Consider the following 15,583-nt stretch of genomic DNA (forward strand, 5'->3'; position numbering starts at 1 on the left):
TACCCCCAGTGCTCCTGTCTCCCCTCAGTGACACTGGCTGCTCCCCCATACGCTGGGTACAGGGTCACTGAGAGCTGCTGTGTCTTCCCCTGCACTATCCTTACCCCCAGTGCTCCTGTCTCCCCTCAGTGACACTGGCTGCTCCCCCATACGCTGGGTACAGGTCACTGAGATCTGCTGTGTCTTCCCCTGCACTATCCTTACCCCCAGTGCTCCTGTCTCCCCTCAGTGACACTGGCTGCTCCCCCATACGCTGGGTACAGGTCACTGAGAGCTGCTGTGTCTTCCCCTGCACTATCCTTACCCCCAGTGCTCCTGTCTCCTCTCAGTGACACTGGCTGCTCCCCCATACGCTGGGTACAGGTCACTGAGAGCTGCTGTGTCTTCCCCTGCACTATCCTTACCCCCAGTGCTCCTGTCTCCCCTCAGTGAAACTGGCTGCTCCTCCATACACTGGTTACAGGTCACTGAGAGCTGCTGTGTCTTCCCCTGCACTATCCTTACCCCCAGTGCTCCTGTCTCCCCTCAGTGACACTGGATGCTCCCCCATACGCTGGGTACAGGTCACTGAGAGCTGCTGTGTCTTCCCCTGTACTATCCTTACCCCCAGTACTCCTGTCTCCTCTCAGTGACACTGGCTGCTCCTCCATACGCTGGGTACAGAGTCACTGAGAGCTGCTGTGTCTTCCCCTGCACTATCCTTACCCCCAGTGCTCCTGTCTCCCCTCAGTGACACTGGCTGCTCCCCCATACGCTGGGTACAGGTCACTGAGAGCTGCTGTGTCTTCCCCTGCACTATCCTTACCCCCAGTGCTCCTGTCTCCCCTCAGTGACTCTGGCTGCTCCCCCATACGCTGGGTACAGGGTCACTGAGAGCTGCTGTGTCTTCCCCTGCACTATACTTACCCCCAGTGCTCCTGTCTCCCCTCAGTGACACTGGCTGCTCCCCAATACGCTGGGTACTGGTCACTGAGAGCTGCTGTGTCTTCCCCTGCACTATCCTTACCCCCAGTGCTCCTGTCTCCCCTCAGTGACACTGGCTGCTCCCCCATACGCTGGGTACAGGGTCACTGAGAGCTGCTGTGTCTTCCCCTGCACTATACTTACCCCCAGTGCTCCTGTCTCCCCTCAGTGACACTGGCTGCTCCTCCATACGCTGGGTACAGAGTCACTGAGAGCTGCTGTGTCTTCCCCTGCACTATCCTTACCCCCAGTGCTCCTGTCTCCCCTCAGTGACACTGGCTGCTCCCCCATACGCTGGGTACAGGGTCACTGAGAGCTGCTGTGTCTTCCCCTGCACTATCCTTACCCCCAGTGCTCCTGTCTCCCCTCAGTGACACTGGCTGCTCCCCCATACGCTGGGTACAGGGTCACTGAGAGCTGCTGTGTCTTCCCCTGCACTATACTTACCCCCAGTGCTCCTGTCTCCCCTCAGTGACACTGGCTGCTCCCCTATACGCTGGGTATAGGGTCACTGAGAGCAGCTGTGTCTTCCCCTGCACTATCCTTACCCCCAGTGCTCCTGTCTCCCCTCAGTGACACTGGCTGCTCCTCCGTACGCTGGGTACAGAGTCACTGAGAGCTGCTGTGTCTTCCCCTGCACTATCCTTACCCCCAGTGCTCCTGTCTCCCCTCAGTGACACTGGCTGCTCCTCCATACACTGGGTACAGGGTCACTGAGAGCTGCTGTGTCTTCCCCTGCACTATCCTTACCCCCAGTGCTCCTGTCTCCCCTCAGTGACACTGGCTGCTCCTCCATACGCTGGGTACAGGGTCACTGAGAGCTGCTGTGTCTTCCCCTGCACTATCCTTACCCCCAGTGCTCCTGTCTCCCCTCAGTGACACTGGCTGCTCCCCCATACGCTGGGTACAGGTCACTGAGAGCTGCTGTGTCTTCCCCTGCACTATCCTTACCCCCAGTGCTCCAGTCTCCTCTCAGTGACACTGGCTGCTCCTCCATACGCTGGGTACAGAGTCACTGAGAGCTGCTGTGTCTTCCCCTGCACTATACTTACCCCCAGTGCTCCTGTCTCCCCTCAGTGACACTGGCTGCTCCCCCATACGCTGGGTACTGGTCACTGAGAGCTGCTGTGTCTTCCCCTGCACTATTCTTACCACCAGTGCTCCTGTCTCCCCTCAGTGACACTGGCTGTTCCCCCATACGCTGGGTACAGGTCACTGAGAGCTGCTGTGTCTTCCCCTGCACTATCCTTACCCCCAGTGCTCCTGTCTCCCCTAGTGACACTGGCTGCTCCCCCATACGCTGGGTACAGGGTCACTGAGAGCTGCTGTGTCTTCCCCTGCACTATCCTTACCCCCAGTGCTCCTGTCTCCCCTCAGTGACACTGGCTGCTCCCCCATACGCTGGGTACAGGTCACTGAGAGCTGCTGTGTCTTCCCCTGCACTATCCTTACCCCCAGTGCTCCTGTCTCCCCTCAGTGACACTGGCTGCTCCCCCATACGCTGGGTACAGGGTCACTGAGAGCTGCTGTGTCTTCCCCTGCACTATCCTTACCCCCAGTGCTCCTGTCTCCCCTCATTGACACTGGCTGCTCCCCCATACGCTGGGTACTGGTCACTGAGAGCTGCTGTGTCTTCCCCTGCACTATTCTTACCACCAGTGCTCCTGTCTCCCCTCAGTGACACTGGCTGCTCCCCCATACGCTGGGTACAGGGTCACTGAGAGCTGCTGTGTCTTCCCCTGCACTATCCTTACCCCCAGTGCTCCTGTCTCCCCTCAGTGACACTGGCTGCTCCTCCATACACTGGGTACAGGGTCACTGAGAGCTGCTGTGTCTTCCCCTGCACTATCCTTACCCCCAGTGCTCCTGTCTCCCCTCAGTGACACTGGCTGCTCCTCCATACGCTGGGTACAGGGTCACTGAGAGCTGCTGTGTCTTCCCCTGCACTATACTTACCCCCAGTGCTCCTGTCTCCCCTCAGTGACACTGGCTGCTCCCCCATACGCTGGGTACAGGTCACTGAGAGCTGCTGTGTCTTCCCCTGCACTATACTTACCCCCAGTGCTCCTGTCTCCCCTCAGTGACACTGGCTGCTCCCCCATACGCTGGGTACAGGTCACTGAGAGCTACTGTGTCTTCCCCTGCACTATCCTTACCCCCAGTGCTCCTGTCTCCCCTCAGTGACACTGGCTGTTCCCCCATACGCTGGGTACAGGTCACTGAGAGCTGCTGTGTCTTCCCCTGCACTATCCTTACCCCCAGTGATCCTGTCTCCTCTCAGTGACACTGGCTGCTCCCCCATACGCTGGGTACAGGTCACTGAGAGCTGCTGTGTCTTCCCCTGCACTATCCTTACCCCCAGTGCTCCTGTCTCCCCTCAGTGACACTGGCTGCTCCCCCATACGCTGGGGACAGGGTCACTGAGAGCTGCTGTGTCTTCCCCTGCACTATCCTTACCCCCAGTGCTCCTGTCTCCCCTCAGTGACACTGGCTGCTCCTCCATACGCTCGGTACAGGGTCACTGAGAGCTGCTGTGTCTTCCCCTGCACTATCCTTACCCCCAGTGCTCCTGTCTCCCCTCAGTGACACTGGCTGCTCCCCCATACGCTGGGTACAGGACACTGAGAGCTGCTGTGTCTTCCCCTGCACTATCCTTACCCCCAGTGCTCCTGTCTCCCCTCAGTGACACTGGCTGCTCCTCCATACACTGGGTACAGGTCACTTAGAGCTGCTGTGTCTTCCCCTGCACTATCCTTACCCCCAGTGCTCCTGTCTCCCCTCAGTGACACTGGCTGCTCCCCCATACGCTGGGTACAGGTCACTGAGAGCTGCTGTGTCTTCCCCTGCACTATCCTTACCCCCAGTGCTCCTGTCTCCCCTAGTGACACTGGCTGCTCCTCCATACACTGGGTACAGGTCACTGAGAGCTGCTGTGTCTTCCCCTGCACTATCCTTACCCCCAGTGCTCCTGTCTCCCCTCAGTGACACTGGCTGCTCCCCCATACGCTGGGTACAGGTCACTGAGAGCTGCTGTGTCTTCCCCTGCACTATCCTTACCCCCAGTGCTCCTGTCTCCCCTCAGTGACACTGGCTGCTCCCCCATACGCTGGGTACAGGTCACTGAGAGCTGCTGTGTCTTCCCCTGCACTATCCTTACCCCCAGTGCTCCTGTCTCCCCTCAGTGACACTGGCTGCTCCCCCATACGATGGGGACAGGGTCACTGAGAGCTGCTGTGTCTTCCCCTGCCCTATCCTTACCCCCAGTGCTCCTGTCTCCCCTCAGTGACACTGGCTGCTCCTCCATACGCTGGGTACAGGGTCACTGAGAGCTGCTGTGTCTTCCCCTGCACTATCCTTACCCCCAGTGCTCCTGTCTCCCCTCAGTGACACTGGCTGCTCCCCCATACGCTGGGTACAGGTCACTGAGAGCTGCTGTGTCTTCCCCTGCACTATCCTTACCCCCAGTGCTCCTGTCTCCCCTCAGTGACACTGGCTGCTACCCCATACGCTGGGTACAGGTCACTGAGAGCTGCTGTGTCTTCCCCTGCACTATCCTTACCCCCAGTGCTCCTGTCTCCCCTCAGTGACACTGGCTGCTCCTCCATACACTGGGTACAGGTCACTGAGAGCTGCTGTGCCTTCCCCTGCACTATCCTTACCCCCCAGTGCTCCTGTCTCCCCTCAGTGACACTGGCTGCTCCTCCATACACTGGGTACAGGTCACTGAGAGCTGCTGTGTCTTCCCCTGCACTATCCTTACCCCCAGTGCTCCTGTCTCCCCTCAGTGACACTGGCTGCTCCCCCATACGCTGGGTACAGGGTCACTGAGAGCTGCTGTGTCTTCCCCTGCACTATACTTACCCCCAGTGCTCCTGTCTCCCCTCAGTGACACTGGCTGCTCCCCCATACGCTGGGTACAGGTCACTGAGAGCTGCTGTGTCTTCCCCTGCACTATCCTTACCCCCAGTGCTCCTGTCTCCCCTCAGTGATACTGGCTGCTCCCCCGTACGCTGGGTACAGGTCACTGAGAGCTGCTGTGTCTTCCCCTGCACTATCCTTCCCCCCAGTGCTCCTGTCTCCCCTCAGTGACACTGGCTGCTCCCCCATACGCTGGGTACAGGGTCACTGAGAGCTGCAGTGTCTATACCCTGCACTATCCTTACCCCCAGTGCTCCTGTCTCCCCTCAGTGACACTGGCTGCTCCCCCATACGCTGGGTACAGGGTCACTGAGAGCTGCTGTGTCTTCCCCTGCACTATACTTACCCCCAGTGCTCCTGTCTCCCCTCAGTGACACTGGCTGCTCCCCCATACGCTGGGTACAGAGTCACTGAGAGCTGCTGTGTCTTCCCCTGCACTATCCTTACCCCCAGTGCTCCTGTCTCCCCTCAGTGACACTGGCTGCTCCCCAATACGCTGGGTACAGGGTCACTGAGAGCTGCTGTGTCTTCCCCTGCACTATCCTTACCCCCAGTGCTCCTGTCTCCCCTCAGTGACACTGGCTGCTCCCCCATACGCTGGGTACAGTGTCACTGAGAGCTGCTGTGTCTTCCCCTGCACTATCCTTACCCCCAGTGCTCCTGTCTCCCCTCAGTGATACTGGCTGCTCCCCCATACGCTGGGTACAGAGTCACTGAGAGCTGCTGTGTCTTCCCCTGCACTATACTTACCCCCAGTGCTCCTGTCTCCCCTCAGTGACACTGGCTGCTCCCCCATACGCTGGGTACAGAGTCACTGAGAGCTGCTGTGTCTTCCCCTGCACTATCCTTACCCCCAGTGCTCCTGTCTCCCCTCAGTGACACTGGCTGCTCCCCCATACGCTGGGTACAGGGTCACTGAGAGCTGCTGTGTCTTCCCCTGCACTATCCTTACCCCCAGTGCTCCTGTCTCCCCTCAGTGACACTGGCTGCTCCCCCATACGCTGGGTACAGGGTCAGTGAGAGCTGCTGTGTCTTCCCTGCACTATCCTTACCCCCAGTGCTCCTGTCTCTCCTCAGTGACACTGGCTGCTCCTCCATACGCTGGGTACAGAGTCACTGAGAGCTGCTGTGTCTTCCCCTGCACTATCCTTACCCCCAGTGCTCCTGTCAGAAACAGAAATGGTGCATCCTAAAGTGGGCGAGAAATTAAATGCACTAAGCGGCAATCCCTAGTTCCCCAATTAAGGAGACAGAGTGTTTTACATACAGCATGGAGCATATTACCAGTATAAGTGACAATTGGGCAGATGGCCTTTCGGCCAGTGGGTCACCGTGGGTAACATATCATCGCTCCTCCCCTCCCCCGTGGCGTATGATTGTAATCGGTTTTATAGATGGATTGTGCTCCTTTGTCTGGGAATACAGGGCCTGATTTAGACCGGATGGCTCCTCTGTGAATTTGCAGAGATCTCCCATCAGATAGTCGCTGCCCAGACAGAGTGAGTACTCCGCCCTGCGCAAGTCTGTGTACACCGTGCGAAAAGCTCTGCAAACGCCAGCCAGCTGCAAATCCGTTCCCAACTCACTCACCATGGAATGACGTATCCAGTGTGCGCAGCCCAGGACCTACTCCTACAGTGCGATACATACAGGCTGATCGGAGCCGGAGCGGACGTCACACACCCGCGCTATCCCTGGCACTCCCAGAAAACGGCCACTTACCACCCCCAAACGCCCGCTTCCTCCTGTCACTCAGCCTGCGTACGCCTGGTGATCCAAAAAGACGCAGGATTCTTTTGCAGTTTGGCCTCGCGCCTGCGCATTACGATCTATATGCATGCGTTCTATAATCGGCCGCTCTGCGATTTCACACAACAGAGATCAGGTCTGAATTAGGCCACAATTCTCTTAGATTCTCATTTTTCTTTTTGGGCTGAAAATTGTGTCCTTTTTTATTGTATATCTTATTGAAGATATCTGCTTGTTTTATGCCCCCCCCATCCCCCCCCCTCCCCCTCCCTCTGTACCCTCTGACTATTGTACTGCAAAATCCTTGAATAAAAAATAAGAATTTACTCACCGGTAATTCTATTTCTCGTAGTCCGTAGTGGATGCTGAGAACTCCGTAAGGACCATGGGGAATAGCGGCTCCGCAGGAGACTGGGCACAACTGAGAAAGCTTTAGGACTACCTGGTGTGCACTGGCTCCTCCCACTATGACCCTCCTCCAGACTTCAGTTAGGATACTGTGCCCGGAAGAGCCGACACAATAAGGAAGGATTTTGAATCCCGGGTAAGACTCATACCAGCCACACCAATCACACCGTATAACACATGATACTATACCCAGTTAACAGTATGATAACAACTGAGCCTCTCAACAGATGGCTCAACAATAACCCTTTAGTTAAGCAATAGCTATATACAAGTATTGCAGACAATCCGCACTTGGGACGGGCTCCCAGCATCCACTACGGACTACGAGAAATAGAATTACCGGTGAGTAAAATCTTATTTTCTCTGACGTCCTAGTGGATGCTGGGGACTCCGTAAGGACCATGGGGATTATACCAAAGCTCCCAAACGGGCGGGAGAGTGCGGATGACTCTGCAGCACCGAATGGGCAAACTCTAGGTCCTCCTCAGCCAGGGTATCAAACTTGTAGAACTTAGCAAACGTGTTTGACCCCGACCAGGTAGCAGCTCGGCAAAGTTGTAAAGCCGAGACCCCTCGGGCAGCCGCCCAAGAAGAGCCCACCTTCCTCGTGGAATGGGCTTTTACAGATTTAGGATGCGGCAGTCCAGCCGCAGAATGTGCAAGTTGAATCGTACTACAGATCCAGCGAGCAATAGACTGCTTTGAAGAAGGAGCACCCAGCTTGTTGGGCGCATACAGGATAAATAGCGAGTCAGTTTTCCTGACTCCAGCCGTCCTGGAAACATAGATTTTCAGGGCCCTGACTACGTCCAGCAACTTGGAATCCTCCAAGTCCTTAGTAGCCGCAGGCACCACAATTGGTTGGTTCAAATGAAAAGCTGATACCACCTTAGGAAGAAATTGGTGACGAGTCCTCAATTCCGCCCTATCCATATGTAAAATCAGATAAGGGCTTTTACATGACAAAGCCGCCAATTCTGACACACGCCTGGCCAACAGCATGACCACTTTCCACGTGAGATATTTCAGTTCCACGGTTTTAAGTGGCTCAAACCAATGTGACTTAAGGAAATCCAACACCACGTTGAGATCCCAAGGTGCCACTGGAGGCACAAAAGGAGGCTGAATATGCAGCACTCCTTTAACAAACGTCTGAACTTCAGGCAGTGAAGCCAGTTCTTTTTGGAAGAAAATCGACAGAGCCGAAATCTGGACCTAAATGGAACCCAGTTTTAGGCCCATAGTCACCCCTGACTGTAGGAAGTGCAGAAATCGACCCAGCTGAAATTCCTCCGTTGGGGCCCTTCTGGCCTCACACCACGCAACATATTTTCGCCATATGCGGTGATAATGGTTTGCTGTCACCTCCTTCCTAGCTTTAATCAGCGTAGGGATGACTTCCTCCGGAATGCCCTTTTCCTTCAGGATCCGGCGTTCAACCGCCATGCCGTCAAACGCAGTCGCGGTAAGTCTTGGAACAGACAGGGTCCCTGCTGCAGCAGGTCCTGTCTGAGCGGCAGAGGCCATGGGTCCTCCGAGATCATTTCTTGAAGTTCTGGGTACCAAGCTCTTCTTGGCCAATCCGGAACCACAAGTATAGTTCTTACTCCTCTCCTTCTTATTATTCTCAGTACCTTGGGTATGAGAGGCAGAGGAGGGAACACATAAACCGACTGGTACACCCACGGTGTCACTAGAGCGTCCACAGCTATCGCCTGAGGGTCCCTTGACCTGGCGCAATATCTTTTTAGCTTTTTGTTGAGGCGGGACGCCATCATGTCCACCTGTGGCCTTTCCCAACGGTGTACCATCATTTGGAAGACTTCTGGATGAAGTCCCCACTCTCCCGGGTGGAGGTCGTGCCTGCTGAGGAAGTCTGCTTCCCAGTTGTCCACTCCCGGAATGAACACTGCTGACAGTGCTAACACATGATTTTCCGCCCATCGGAGAATCCTTGTGGCTTCTGCCATCGCCATCCTGCTTCTTGTGCCGCCCTGACGGTTTACATGGGCGACCGCCGTGATGTTGTCTGACTGGATCAGCACCGGCTGGTGTTGAAGCAGGGGTCTTGCCTGACTTAGGGCATTGTAAATGGCCCTTAGTTCCAGAATATTTATGTGTAGGGAAGTCTCCTGACTTGTCCATAGTCCTTGGAAGTTTCTTCCCTGTGTGACTGCCCCCCAACCTGGAAGGCTGGCATCCGTGGTCACCAGGATCCAGTCCTGTATGCCGAATCTGCGGCCCTCTAGAAAATGAGCACTCTGCAGCCACCACAGTAGCGACACCCTGGTCCTTGGAGACAGGGTTATCAGCCGATGCATCTGAAGATGCGACCCGGACCACTTGTCCAACAGATCCCACTGAAAGATCCTTGCATGGAACCTTCCGAATGGAATTGCTTCGTAAGAAGCCACCATCTTTCCCAGGACTCGCGTGCAGTGGTGCACCGACACCTGTTTTGGTTTTAGGAGGTCTCTGACTAGAGATGACAGCTCCTTGGCTTTCTCCTCCGGGAGAAACACTTTTTTCTGTTCTGTGTCCAGAACCATCCCCAGGAACAGTAGACGCGTTGTAGGAACCAGCTGCGACTTTGGAATATTCAGGATCCAGTCGTGCTGTTGTAGCACTTCCCGAGCTAGTGCTACTCCGATCAACAACTGTTCCCTGGACCTCGCCTTAGTTTATAAGGAGATCGTCCAAGTACGGGATAATTAAAACTCCCTTTTTCCGAAGGAGTATCATAATTTCGGCCATTTCCTTGGTAAATACCCTCGGTGCCGTGGACAGACCAAACGGCAACGTCTGGAATTGGTAATGACAGTCCTGTACCACAAATCTGAGGTACTCCTGGTGAGGAGGGTAAATGGGGACATGCAGGTAAGCATCCTTGATGTCCAGTGACACCATGTAATCCCCCTCGTCCAGGCTTGCAATCACCGCTCTGAGCGATTCCATCTTGAACTTGAACCTTCTTATATAAGTGTTCAAAGATTTTAAATTTAAAATGGGTCTCACCGAACCGTCCGGTTTCGGTACCACAAACATTGTGGAATAGTAACCCCGTCCTTGTTGAAGGAGGGGTACCTTGATTATCACCTGCTGAGAATACAGCTTGTGAATCGCCTCTAGCACTGCCTCCCTGTCCGGGGGAGCTGTCGGCAAGGCAGATTTGAGGAAACGGCGAGGGGGAGACGTCTCGAATTCCAGCTTGTACCCCTGAGATACTACCTGTAGAATCCAGGGATCCACCCGTGAACGAGCCCACTGGTTGCTGAAGTTCTTGAGACAAGCCCCCACCGTACCTGGCTCCGCCTGTGGAGCCCCAGCGTCATGCGGTGGACTTAGAGGAATCGGGGGAGGACTTTTGTTCCTGGGAACTGGCTGTATGTTGCAGCTTTTTCCCTCTACCTCTGCCTCTGGGCAGAAAGGACGCGCCTCTAACCCGCTTGCCTTTCTGGGGCCGAAAGGACTGTACCTGATAATACGGTGCTTTCTTTGGCTGTGAGGGAACATGGGGTAAAAATGCTGACTTCCCAGCTGTTGCTGTGGAAACGAGGTCCGAGAGACCATCCCCGAACAACTCCTCACGCTTGTAAGGCAAAACTTCCATGTGCCTTTTAGAATCTGCATCTCCTCTCCACTGCCGAGTCCACAATCCTCTCCTGGCAGATATGGACATTGCGTTTATTTTAGATGCCAGCCGGCAAATATCCCTCTGTGCATCTCTCATGTATAAGACTGCGTCTTTAATATGCTCTATGCTTAGCAATATAGTGTCCCTGTCTAGGGTATCAATGTTTTCCGACAGGGAATCTGACCACGCAGCTGCAGCACTGCACATCCATGCTGAAGCAATAGCCGGTCTCAGTATAATACCTGAGTGTGTATATACAGACTTCAGGATAGCCTCCTGCTTCCTATCAGCAGGTTCCTTTAGGGCGGCCGTGTCCGGAGACGGTAGTGCCACCTTCTTTGACAGGCGTGTGAGCGCTTTATCCACCCTAGGGGATGTCTCCCAACGTAACCTATCCTCTGGCGGGAAAGGGTACGCCACTAGTAACTTTTTAGAAATTACCAGTTTCTTATCGGGGGAAGCCCACGCTTCTTCACATACTTCATTTAATTAATCCGAAGGGGGAAAAACATTGGTAGTTTTTTCTCCCCAAACATAATACCCTTTTTTGTGGTACCTGGGGTAATATCAGAAATGTGCAACACATTTTTCATTGCCGTAATCATGTAACGGGTGGCTCTATTGGAATGTACACTAGTCTCATCATCGTCGACACTGGAGTCAGTATCCGTGTCGACATCTGTGTCTGCCATCTGAGGTAGCGGGCGTTTTAGAGCCCCTGATGGCTTTAGAGACGCCTGGGCAGGTACGAGCTGAGAAGTCGGCTGTCCCACATCTGTTATGTCGTCAAACCTCTTATGTAAGGAGTTGACACTTTCACGTAATTCCTTCCACATGTCCATCCACTCAGGTGTCGGCCCCGCAGGGGGTGACATCACATTTATCGGCACTTGCTCCGCCTCCACATAAGCCTCCTCATCAAACATGTCGACACAGCCGTACCGACACACCGCACACACACAGGGAATGCTCTGACTGAGGACAGGACCCCACAAAGCCCTTTGGGGAGACAGAGAGAGAGTATGCCAGCACACACCAGAGCGCTTTATAATGCAGGGATTCACACTACACACAGTGATTTTTCCCCTATAGCTGCCAATATTACACAGATTGCGCCTAAATTTAGTGCCCCCCCCTCTCTTTTTTACCCTATGGAGTCTGGAAACTACAGGGGAGAGCCTGGGGAGCGTCCTTCCAGCGGAGCTGTGAGGGAAAATGGCGCCAGTGTGCTGAGGGAGATAGCTCCGCCCCTTTTTCGGCGGACTTCTCCCGCTTTTTTATGGAAGTTATGGCAGGGGATTTTACACATATATAGTCTTAATGACTATATTATGTGGTAATTTGCCAAGTAAGGTACTCTTATTGCAGCCCAGGGCGCCCCAGCGCCCTGCACCCATCAGTGACCGGAGTGTGTGGTGTGCATGGGGAGAAATGGCGCACAGCTGCAGTGCTGTGCGCTACCTTAATGAAGACCGAAGTCTTCTGCCGCCGATTTCCAGGAACGTCTTCTTGCTTCTGGCTCTGCAAGGGGGACGGCGGCGCGGCTCCGGGACCGGACGACCGAGGCTGGGCCTGTGTTCGATCCCTCTGGAGCTAATGGTATCCAGTAGCCTAAGAAGCCCAAGCTAGCTGCAAGCAGGTAGGTTCGCTTCTTCTCCCCTCAGTCCCTCGTAGCAGTGAGTCTGTTGCCAGCAGATCTCACTGAAAATAAAAAACCTAATTTATACTTTCTTTTCTAGAAGCTCAGGAGAGCCCCTAGTGTGCATCCAGCTCGGCCGGGCACAAAATTCTAACTGAGGTCTGGAGGAGGGGCATAGAGGGAGGAGCCAGTGCACACCAGGTAGTCCTAAATCTTTCTTAGTTATGCCCAGTCTCCTGCGGAGCCGCTATTCCCCATGGTCCTTACGGAGTTCCCAGCATCCACTAGGACGTCAGAGAAATATACAGTAATTAAAAAATGATCTACATTTTCTTCCACTTACAGAGTATCACCACCAGGGGGCGACTTCTCAGACCCTGTAACATCAGCCACTCTGGGTATTGTGCAGGTAAGACATACTCCTATGGGGTGTGGTTCGTTTTATCGACAGTGTCTAGGTCGACAATGTTTAGGTCGACCACTATAGGTCGACAGTCACTAGGTCGACATGGATGGAAGGTCGACAGGGTTTCTAGGTCGACATGTGCTAGGTCGACAGGTCTGAAGGTTGACATGAGGTTTTGTTTTTTTTGGGTGTCGTTTTCTTCGTAAAGTGACCGGGATCCCAAATTAGTGCACCGCGTCCCCTCGCATGGCATGCTTCGGGCATGGTGCCTTCGCTCCGCTACCGCTTCGCTCGGCACACTTTACCGTTCCAATCGTAGTCCACGTGGATCGTTAAGTATGAAAAAAATCCAAAAAAAAAAAAAAATGTGAAAAACTCATGTCGACCTTTAGACCTGTCAACCTAGCACATGTCGACCTAGAAACCCTGTCGACCTTCCATCCATGTCGACCTAAAAAAAAAATTGTGAAAAACTCATGTCGACCTTTAGACCTGTCAACCTAGCACATGTCGACCTAGAAACCCTGTCGACCTTCCATCCATGTCGACCTAGTGACTGTCGACCTATAGTGGTCAACCTAAACATTGTCGACCTAGACACTGTCGATCTTCAGACCGGATTCCCTCCTATGTATCCACTTAGAACATCGCACAGGTAGGTCCTGTCCTGATGTACCCACTCTGGGCACTGTGCAGGTAGGTCCTGTCCTGATGTACCCACTCTGGGCACTGTGCAGGTAGGTCCTGTCCTGATGTACCCACTCTGGGCACTGTGCAGGTAGGTCCTGTCCTGATGTACCCACTCTGGGCACTGTGCAGGTAGGTCCTGTCCTGATGTTCCCACTCTGGGCACTGTGCAGGTAGGTCCTGTCCTGATGTACCCACTCTGGGCACTGTGCAGGTAGGTCCTGTCCTGATGTACCCACTCTGGGCACTGTGCAGGTAGGTCCTGTCCTGATGTTCCCACTCTGGGCACTGTGCAGGTAGGTCCTGTCCTGATGTACCCACTCTGGGCACTGTGCAGGTAGGTCCTGTCCTGATGTACCCACTCTGGGCACTGCGCAGGTAGGTCCTGTCCTGATGTAACCACTCTGGGCACTGCGCAGGTAGGTCCTGTCCTGATGTAACCACTCTGGGCACTGTGCAGGTAGGTCCTCTCCTGATGTATCCACTCTGGGCACTGTGCAGGTAGGTCCTATCCTAATGTAACCACTCTGGGCACTACAAAGCTTAGACTGCAGCCATGCTTGTTTGTGCAGCTTTGGGTCAGTAACCTATAGGGTTAGGGTTAGTGCCTGGATAGATCTGATTCTGCAGGCAGTGACTATGGGGACAGAATGGGTTTAGTGCCTGATTCAGGTGGCCTTTAATGCGACTGCGTATGGATTTCATTCAGACACAACCACTGGCTGCGGCGCTAATCTGTTACTGCGCTTATGATATTAAATGCATTGGTCGCGCTATTGGACATTGCGTCCAATGACGCTACGGTGTTCTCCTATATATCATGCCCAATGTGTCTTGTACTGGAGCTTCCTGGGGTGGGAAGCCGATGTAGAACCGGACCAGGATGAGCACCTTCTTCCAGCTTTCCCCTCAGAATTTACAATTCACATTTACTCCTGACCACTTCTTGCATTTCCCTTCATATTAGGGCTAATGAAGGTGATTAATGAGCTGATGTGTAATATTGGACAATGCAATCTCCATTAATAGGTATTCTGGGGTCTGGACAAGAAGCTGGCTCAGAGAAAGCATTTCCCCTCTGTGAACTGGCTGATCAGCTACAGCAAGTATATGAGGGCCTTGGATGACTACTACGAGAGGCACTTTGCTGAACTGGTGCCCCTCAGAACAAAGGCCAAAGAAATTCTGCAAGAGGAGGAGGATTTGGCGGAGATTGTGCAACTGGTGGGAAAGGTGAGCAGTTTCCATGTATATGACGACGATGGACATGACCACTAGGCAAACCAAGGAGGTCAGCTAGGGTGCAAAGGTATGGAGGCACCTAAAGCATTGAGTCACATTGACCGGGGGGTTGAGAATAAGCACTCAGAGGATGAGAAGAGATATATAAGGGGGCTGATAGGGGGGTGAAGAGACACACTGAGAATGAGAAGAATGATAAGGGGGAGATAAGATGTAGTAGGGGGGTGAGAAGGAGGGGGCAAGAAGGAACGGGCTGGGGGGGGGGCGAGAAGAGGCACACTGAGGATGAGAAGAGATAGGGGGTTAAGAAGAGGTGGATCAGGGAGAGTTAAAGATCGTGGGTGAAAAGAGGAGGCTCAGTGGTGGGTCTGGTGGGGTGAGAAGCCCCTGAACAAGGGGGCAAAAAAGGAGGCTCAGAATATGAAGAGGAGTGAGGAGAGGATGATTGGGGGGGGGGATTGTGGGGGTGAGACTAAGAATTTGGGATGAGAAGAGGAGAATTGGGGGTGAAAAGAGGAAAACAGGGGGTGGAAAAAGGATGATCATGGGGCCCAGGAGAATTGGGGGTGAAAAGAGGAGGATCAGAGGGATCAGAAGAGGAGGAATGTGGGCATAAGAGAAGGAAGATTGGGAGGACATTTTCTCCAAAAAAAGACACCCGACATTAACCGAGTTGACGGGACCTGTCGGCTCCCTCATGCCAGGCTTCTCCCACTGCATGGTGTATGGAGACAAGATATGAGGACACATCTGTATATAACACAATTTTACTCAAACTGCATGTTTTAAAGAGCTCAGTTTCACAAATGAAATAATTAGCACCACCTGAGGCTCCTTTAAAATGTGTCAGCCAGAAATGAATACTCCTGTGCTCCAACTAGGAGATCTGAAAAACATGCACTGTTGTAGACTAGTTACAGTGTCAGGGCTGTCATCA

General features: G+C 53.8%; 1 protein-coding gene across 5 annotated transcripts in view; it reads left to right on the top strand.

The window, feature by feature from the left end:
• LOC134983018 (V-type proton ATPase catalytic subunit A-like) overlaps positions 1-15,583 on the top strand; it is a 419,995-nt gene that overhangs the window by 326,608 nt on the left and 77,804 nt on the right. For all 5 annotated transcript variants that reach the window (XM_063948716.1, XM_063948712.1, XM_063948713.1 and 2 more), the window contains 2 exons: positions 12,657-12,720; positions 14,434-14,637. In XM_063948716.1, the coding sequence (XP_063804786.1) occupies positions 12,657-12,720; positions 14,434-14,637 (268 nt within the window). The remainder of the gene's footprint in view (positions 1-12,656; positions 12,721-14,433; positions 14,638-15,583) is intronic.

Source organism: Pseudophryne corroboree, assembly GCF_028390025.1.
Source record: "Pseudophryne corroboree isolate aPseCor3 chromosome 12 unlocalized genomic scaffold, aPseCor3.hap2 SUPER_12_unloc_2, whole genome shotgun sequence".
Taxonomy (NCBI): Eukaryota; Metazoa; Chordata; class Amphibia; order Anura; family Myobatrachidae; genus Pseudophryne; species Pseudophryne corroboree.